At 35.1% G+C, this 9,266-nt stretch overlaps 1 protein-coding gene across 1 annotated transcript; it reads left to right on the plus strand.

Moving 5' to 3' along the window:
- The first annotated feature begins 1,625 nt into the window (after window positions 1-1,625).
- LOC131954014 (N-alpha-acetyltransferase 30-like) lies at window positions 1,626-2,504 on the plus strand. Its single transcript, XM_059317497.1, has one exon. The coding sequence runs from the start codon at window positions 1,708-1,710 to the stop codon at window positions 2,470-2,472; it is 765 nt and encodes a 254-aa protein (XP_059173480.1). The 5' UTR covers window positions 1,626-1,707; the 3' UTR covers window positions 2,473-2,504.
- Window positions 2,505-9,266: the final 6,762 nt, after the last annotated feature.

Below are 9,266 nucleotides of genomic sequence, written 5' to 3' on the forward strand. Positions count from 1 at the left end.
AAAACTTCGTAAAGGGGTCAAAACTGACCAGTTGTATTTCCCTATATAATCTTTGTATTTTATGGGAAAAACAGAGGGTCATTTTAACGCAGACTTTAGGGTACTTAAACTCAGTATATCTGGCTAATTTTTTGCATACTCTTAGGTCAATGGCTTGACCTTTAAAGAAAACTGTCGGTTTCACTCAAAGCCCTCGACGAGGGCTAAAAAGTGACCGCGAGTGAAATTCTCTTTATATGAGCTCTATTACGAAAAAAAATTTCCTCCGACGACCCCCCTTGAAATTTTGCGAGGTGGTAGGAGAACGCCTTGGGGTGTCACAAAAAACTCGGCATATCTGGGAAATCTTCGTAAAGGGGTCAAAACTGACCAGTTGTATTTCCCTATATAATCTTTGTATTTTATGGGAAAAACAGAGGGTCATTTCAACGCAGACTTTAGGGTACTTAAACTCAGTATATCTGGCTAATGTTTTGCATACTCTTAGGTCAATGGCTTGACCTTTAGGGAAAACTATCGGTTTGACTCAAAGCCCTCGACGCGGGCTAAAAAGTGACCGCGAGTGAAATTCTCTTTATATGAGCTCTATTACGAAAAAAAAATTCCTCCGACGACCCCCCTTGAAATTTTGTGAGGTGGTAGGAGAACACCTTGGGGTGTCACAAAAAACTCGGCATATCTGGGAAAACTTCGTAAAGGGGTCAAAACTGACCAGTTGTATTTCCCTATATAATCTTTGTATTTTATGGGAAAAACAGAGGGTCATTTCAACGCAGACTTTATTGCACTAACCCTCTTTACATCTGGCTAATTTTTGGCATGCTTATAGGTAAATGGCTTGACCTTTAGGGAAAACTGTCGGTTTTACTCAAAGCCCTCGACGAGGGCTAAAAAGTGACCGCGAGTGAAATTCTCTTTATATGAGCTCTATTACTAAAAAAAATTTCCTCCGACGACCCCCCTTGATATTTTGTGAGGTGGTAGGAGAACGCCTTGGGGTGTCACAAAAAACTCGGCATATCTGGGAAAACTTCGAAAAGGGGTCAAAACTGACCAGTTGTATTTCCCTATATAATCTTTGTATTTTATGGGGAAAACAGGGTAATTTCTACGCAAATTTTAGGGTACTTACACTTTGTATAGCTGGCTAATGTTTTGCATACACCTTTATAGATGAATGGGCCGTATGGAAAAACTGTTGGTCAGCATCAAATCCCTCGAAGAGGGCTAAAAATGACTGCGAGTGAAATTCTCATTGTACGAGATTTGGTCATTTGGTCTATGAGCAGGGGATGTAACGTTTTAATGTAACAATTTTTTAATATTTTGTATACTCTTTTTAAGAAACAACAAAAATCATAAAGTGTAGCATTGTTTTAAATGGATATTTTGTTATAAATTAAGTTTTGTATTGTACTGAAATTGTAAAATTAATTGCAAAAGTAATTTAATATAATATTTGATTGATAATTTTTTTGAAAGCCCTTTCAGTTCTAATAACCAAGCGAGTAATAAGTTTGCGAATATTCCATTAATTTATGTATACACATAGGTACACCTTGGAAATAAATTTAGGCCCTAAGCATTTAACCTGGAAAACAAACAGATGCAACTAGAATCTACATCAAAGAAGAACTAGATTTCTATCAAATAAAATAAAAAGAGCTTTACAAAATTAAAATCTTGGCAAACTGATTTATAAGAAAAATGAAGGATCATGAAAAGCATAATTTAGGTGAAAATGGACTTGTGATTAATTTGATGAATGCGTGTAGCATTGCAAATGAGGAAAGGTCTGCTTTGGAAAAACACAGCTGCAGCAATTCAAATCAAAGTACTGAAAGTAGTTGTCCAAATGCAGATGGCATATCTGTGTCAACTTTAGATGATAAGCAAAATGAGGAGAGAAAAAAAAACCTTTCGCAAGTGCAATGTAATGTCTCTCATAATGACGTTGGTGTGTTATTTCCAGAGACACCACAAAATAATCCCTCAGAATTATGTGGAACAATTGATGGTATCATGTATGAAGTGTATGAGTCAGAGAAACAAATGCCAGATATTATGAGGTTGATTACCAAAGACTTATCAGAGCCTTATTCAATTTACACATACAGATATTTTATTCACAATTGGCCAAAGTTATGTTTTTTGGCAATGGCTGACAAAGTATGTGTTGGTGCTATTGTCTGCAAACTTGACTTACACAAAAAAATGGTCAGAAGAGGCTATATTGCTATGTTAGCTGTGGATTCAGAGTTTAGGCGAAGGCAAATAGGTTCATCTCTTGTGACAAAAGCAATAGAAGCCATGATAAGGGATGAGTGTGATGAGGTCGTTCTAGAAACAGAGATCACCAATCAAGCTGCTCTTCATTTATATGAAAACCTGGGATTTGTTAGGGATAAACGTCTTTTCCGGTACTATCTTAATGGTGTTGATGCATTGAGACTCAAGCTTTGGCTGCGATAAAAACTGTAACCATGATATTGTAATAAAATGCTTTTTAAATAAAAAAAAAAAAAAAAAAAAAAAAAAAAAGCATTTAACCTAACAGCCAATCACATTTTAATTAATCATTCAATTTCTCAACTTTTTTGAAAACCTAAGCGAAGCTAGGCAGTATGCCTAGTAATTAAATAACTCCCAGTGGCGTAGCGAGGTCGGGTGTCACCCGGTGCGGCACTTAATGGTGTCACCCCCAGAGGCGTTGCGACCCTTCCCGGGGACAAACTTTCAAGTTTTCGATTTGCACCCCCCCCCCCCTTAAACTCTCGATTTGCACCCCCCCTCAAACTTTCGATTTGCACCCCCCCCCCCTCAAGTTTTCGATTTGCACCCTCCCCCCCCCCCCTCAAACTTTCGATTTGCACCCCCCCCCCCTCAAGTTTTTCTTTATATATTTTGCTATTTTTTGCCTTGGTGTCACCCCCCAAATGGTGTCACCCTTAACCTTAGTAATTTAAAAACTGTTGCGATATGTCGTGTCATGGTGTCATCGTAACTTTCCATATGTTTTGCGATCTCACTTAAAAAAATGTAACAATCGTCTGTCGCTCGTTTTAACATTACACTCAGGGGTGGAACTACAGTGCCCACAGCCCACCATAATCAATTTTTTAATAGTTAAAAAATGATTTTCTAGTAAAAAAACAGATCTACTACAGTAGTGATGTTCTACAGTAGCTAAGACACGCTGTTTCGTTAAGGAAAAAATATAGGCTACATGAGTTGTAGTGTGAAAGATAGGCAAACGTTCAAACCACTTTCGTGACTTATTTCCCCTTTTTTAAGTCAAATATGTGTGTTCTTAAGAACTTTTAAATAGATTTGCACTAAACAAATTAAAAAGCAATTACTTCTCTTAATTATTATTCTACAAAATACATAATAAAGAATAACATAGTAAAAAAAAATTCATAAAAAACGTTTTAATAACAAGCTTTTATGCAATGATGCACTAAAAAGTAGAAAATAAATTATAGACTACTATTTAAATAACTATAAAGAAAAGCGTGGGTCACTTTAGTATCTATTGGATACCTTTACTAATGTTAAGGAAGACACCCACGCTTTTCTTTATAGTTATTTAAATAGTAGTCTATGATTTATTTTCTACTTTTTAGTGCATCATTACATAAAAGCTTGTTATTAAAACGTTTTTTATGAATTTTTTTTCAGTACTTTACATGTTTTATTTACAATAGAGTTACATGACTAAAAACCATTGCGCGCCTACTGAACATCACGTTCAGCAGGCGCGCAATGGTTTTTGAACGCAGCCATTACGTGATGGCGCAGCTATTGAAGGTGATGACGCGTGTGGTGTGGTTGGCTAGACATGCCTACTAATTCGGTCCAAATTTTAATTAATTCATTAAAAATTAATTAGGCATCCAATTAAGTCAAATTTAGTTTCAGATTGCATTGTCTTCATGTCTTGACCCACGTGCCAACTGTGAATCGTATCGGTCAAGTAGAACTGTCCGAATTTTCACTCCTGCGTTTCCGTCTAGACAGACTGACGACAGACTGACGAGGAAGTGAGTTAAATAAAAGCTTGTAATAAAAAAAAAATTCATAAAAAACGTTTTAATAACAAGCTTTTGTGTAACAATGCACTAAAAAGTAGAAAATAAATTATAGACTACTATTTAAATAACTATAAAGAAAAGCGTGGGTCACTTTAGTATCTATTGGATACCTTTACTAATGTTAAGGAAGACACCCACGCTTTTCTTTATAGTTATTTAAATAGTAGTCTATAATTTATTTTCTACTTTTTAGTGCATTGTTACACAAAAGCTTGTTATTAAAACGTTTTTCATGAATTTTTTTTTCAGTACTTTACATGTTTTATTTACAATAGAGTTACATGACTAAAAACCATTGCGCGCCTACTGAACATCACGTTCAGTAGGCGCGCAATGGTTTTTGAACGCAGCCATTACGTGATGGCGCAGCTATTGAAGGTGATGACGCGTGTGGTGTGGTTGGCTAGACATGCCTACTAATTCGGTCCAAATTTTAATTAATTAATAAAAAATTAATTAGGCATCCAATTAAGTCAAATTTAGTTTCAGATTGCATTGTCTTCATGTCTTGACCCACGTGCCAACTGTGAATCGTATCGGTCAAGTAGAACTGTCCGAATTTTCACTCCTGCGTTTCCGTCTAGACAGACTGACGACAGACTGACGAGGAAGTGAGTTAAATAAAAGCTTGTAATAAAAAAAAAATTCATAAAAAGCGTTTTAATAACAAGCTTTTGTGTAACAATGCACTAAAAAGTAGAAAATAAATTATAGACTACTATTTAAATAACTATAAAGAAAAGCGTGGGTCACTTTAGTATCTATTGGATACCTTTACTAATGTTAAGGAAGACACCCACGCTTTTCTTTATAGTTATTTAAATAGTAGTCTATAATTTATTTTCTACTTTTTAGTGCATTGTTACACAAAAGCTTGTTATTAAAACGTTTTTCATGAATTTTTTTTTCAGTACTTTACATGTTTTATTTACAATAGAGTTACATGACTAAAAACCATTGCGCGCCTACTGAACATCACGTTCAGTAGGCGCGCAATGGTTTTTGAACGCAGCCATTACGTGATGGCGCAGCTATTGAAGGTGATGACGCGTGTGGTGTGGTTGGCTAGACATGCCTACTAATTCGGTCCAAATTTTAATTAATTAATAAAAAATTAATTAGGCATCCAATTAAGTCAAATTTAGTTTCAGATTGCATTGTCTTCATGTCTTGACCCACGTGCCAACTGTGAATCGTGTCGGTCAAGTAGAACTGTCCGAATTTTAATTCCAGCGTTTCTATCTAGACTGACGACTGACGACTGGCGACAGACAGAGGAAGTGAGTTAAATAAAAGCTTGTAAAAAGGAAATGTATTAAAACTAATAATATAAACACAAAATAAACTCTAAAATAAACATAAGACGAGAAACCATTACACACACAAAGCTTTCATGCTTCATATTCTTTTGACCGACTTGTAATTTTAACAAACATTATGTCAACACTGAAAAAGAAAAATTCAGAATTTCAAAGCAGACTAATAGCACTCCTACAAATGATGTGTTGCTGTATCATGTTTTAATTAAAAATATAAAGTAAGAATTTTAAGTTTTTCAAACCTCGAACAAGCCCGTATTGAGTATTCTATGTTCGTATCTTGTTTATATATATATATATATATATATATATATATATATATATATATATAAATATATATATATATATATATATATATATATATATATATATATATATATATATATATATATATATATTTATATATATATATATATATATGTTGGCTGGTACCAAATTGTTGATTCTTAAGTAAGCATGTTGGCTGGTACTATTTTGTTTATTTTTAAGTAAAAAAGTAACTTGGGTGTTTATTAAAGGGGCTAAGGTGACTAGGACTAGTTACAGAAACCCAAGGGGTTAATCTAAGATATTGGGGATGAGCAGGCCAGGGAAATCTAAAATTTAATTAAATGTTATCGGCTCACTCTGGTCATTAAGGGCTGCGAGCTCTATGCAGGTGCATGAGTGACACGTAATGCTGGGAAGACACCCGCGGTGATTTATGTCTAAAGTTGAGTTCGGGCATGCCGCTGGACGTCCCGGTAGAATCATTACTCAGGATCTCTGTTGTGGTCAGTTGTCAGGTGTGAAACGCGGCGGGAGTACCGCGTGGTCGTGCGTTAGCTCGAGCGGTGTATGACACGATCGTTAGCCCGGAGACAACGTGAAGATCTATAGCGGTCAGTTATCGGGTGTGCAACGCATGGGTGCATAGTGACCGGTGTTATCTCGAACGTCGAGAGATGGTACGGAGCCCAACTCGGGTTCTAGAGCTCTAGGGAGATGATAAGGGGGCACGACTAGCCTATATATGAGGAAGGGCGACTATGTTGAGCTCTCTCTCTCCTACACACGTATCGGAGGCTAGACACGATGGTCTAGGCCTCGGATGGTGGCAGCCTTATGGCTGGCCACTAAGGCTGGATTATTGTCCCAGCCGATGTTTTGTTGCTGTACATATGTGCTTCGTTCCAGATATTTACATATGTGACCTATGTTTATACATGTGGCCAATGTTGTACCAGTGGCCAAACGTCTGTCGTGTAGATATGTTGTTCGTTCCAGTGGCCATTATCTTTGTGGCCCGATGTTGTACCAGTGGCCAGATGTTTTATTCCAGTGGCTGGAAATCTTCCTGCCGTGTAGATATGTTCTTCGTTCCAGTGGCCATTATCTTTGTGGCCCGATGTTTGTACAAGTGGCTCAATGTTTTCTTCTAGTGGCTGGAAACTTCCTGCCGCTTGAGTGTCGAGCTAGATTGTTGTGAGTACTGATGAGTATTCATAGAAGGATTCAAACAGTGTTTGCTTAGTGGAATCAGAACTAGTGATGATAACATTTACCCGTGTGATTCTGGGATTACATAACAGTGCAAGTAGTAAAGTTAGAACTAGAGACGATGTCTTTTACGTTTTTGATTTTGAGATTACATAGCAGTACAAGTGAAATTAGGACTAGAAAGAATAACTTTGACAAGTGTGATTCTGAGATTACGTAGCAGTGCAAGTAGTGAAATCAGGACTAGAAAGAATAACTTTGACAAGTGTGATTCTGAGATTACATAAGCAGTGCAAGTATTTAAGTTAGGACTAGAGGATATGACATGTGTGAATTCTGAGTTGTGTAAATGTAGATTTGCTATTCACACTTATATATGTGTTTTCTATGAATTAATGTCAGTTACCACGGTGACTAATTCTGCATTGAAATGTAAGTTTGATTATTATATTTGTCTTTTTGACTTGTATTAGAAATTCAAGTAATGTTTTCTTGAATATGAAAGACTGGCCAGGTCTTATTGGTATTGTGTCTTTGCTTTTAACATATAAACCTTTGTGACGTCAAACAAAGATAAATAAATGCATATTATGTGTGTTTACTATGTCTTATTTTTAGTTTAATATTGGTGTTGTATAGATTTTAATTAGTTTTGCTCAGGTCTTATTAGACCCCTTTGTCACCACGCAAAGGTGCACGGATGAGTGTATAAGATCACCTCTTCGGTTTAAACCCCCCTAACATATATATATATATATATATATATATATATATATATATATAATATATATATATATATATATATATATATATATATATATATATATATATATATATATATATATATATATATATATATATATATATATATATATATATATATATATATATATATATATATATATATAGGGCCCAAAAAAAATTTTGCGGGGTGGCCCAATTTTTCTAGTTCCGCCACTGATTACACTGTCCGTATAGCGAAACTTATATAGAAAAAGCGGGCATCAGTGAAGGGTAGTCCTATGGAATTCAATGATATTCCCTTAATAAATGTGATATTTATTTAGTATAGTGTAGAGGCATCGTTTAGAGTACGTGTGACCAAGTTATTCCCATGCACTGTAAGGGCATCTTTAAAGTAATATGCGCGTATTCGGTATACTCATTTTCATGGACATCCGTCGAGTAATTAAATCATATTTATTTTTATACACTGTAGGGGCTTCTTTAAAGTAATTATTCGTATATTAATTATAATATATTTTATGAGCATTTACTAATATGCCCACTTCACTTTATAATACATTTTAAATACATTATAATACATTTTACAGTAAGTATGCCCCTCTTCATATTATATATTGTAGGGGCATCTTGAAAGTAATTATGCTTATATTCATGTATTACACTCGAAGGACATGCAACAGTAATTACACCAATCATCGTTGTTAACGTTGGGGGCATCTCTAAATTTATTTTTTAATGTACTTCTTCATTATTATCCATTTTAAGGGCATCCAAAGGGTAATTATGCCCATATTATTATTATAAATTTTTGGGGCATCTTTGGTGAATATATATGGCCTTTGTAGTGTAATAACGCCCAAACTTTTTTTGTTAAATTGTATGGGCAGCCTTCAGTGGCGTAGCTAGGATTTTCGGGCCCTTATGCAAAAATTAACAGTGTAAATAATGTTAGTCTCCCGCCCTCCCCCCACACTGCCTATACACTAAGAAAGGACTTGGGCCTTTTTTAAATTAAATTATTTCTACAGTTAAAAAAAACTTGATTTCATTTATTTTAAAAAATTATTTATATAAAATAAATATCAAAATTCCAATGTAAAAGTTTTAACTTTTTAAAAGAAGGAAAATGGCCCCTATTTGCCTTGGGCCCCTATGCCTTGCTTACTCTAGCTTTACAGTAGCTACGCCACTGGCAGCCATTAGTATATATTTATTTTCATGCATTATATAAGCATAATTAAGAATAAGAATGCACATATTGTTTTTGATACACTGTAGCGACAATCTCAAGAATACGAATTAACATTGTTTTCGATACATTGTAATGATATCATTCAGAATAATTGCGCCCATATTGATTTTTACAAATAGGAGGAGCATGCTTTAAGTAGTGTTAAAGTTAAAGTATTTTAACTCTGAGTAGAGCTTTCTTTAAAGTAATTGGGGGCACATACAGAGCCAGTTTTATTTCAGTTAATAGTAGAGCTATCTATAGAGTTATTGAGCCCATAATGATGTAATGAAATGTGGGGAGGGGATGTGGGTTTTTAAGCCATGGAAGTCGTTAATGGATTATCCCCCACCTGAACTAGACAGGCGTACTTGGGTGTAAAATTTGGGAAAACGC

This window comes from Physella acuta, unplaced genomic scaffold (genome assembly GCF_028476545.2).
Source record: "Physella acuta isolate Inbredline_101_S28 unplaced genomic scaffold, ASM2847654v3 ptg000078l, whole genome shotgun sequence".
NCBI lineage: Eukaryota > Metazoa > Mollusca > Gastropoda > Physidae > Physella > Physella acuta.

Excerpts from the sequence above, each read along its gene's own strand:
- LOC131954014 (XM_059317497.1), top strand. The coding sequence starts at position 1,708 with ATGAAGGATCATGAAAAGCATAATTTAGGTGAAAATGGACTTGTGATT.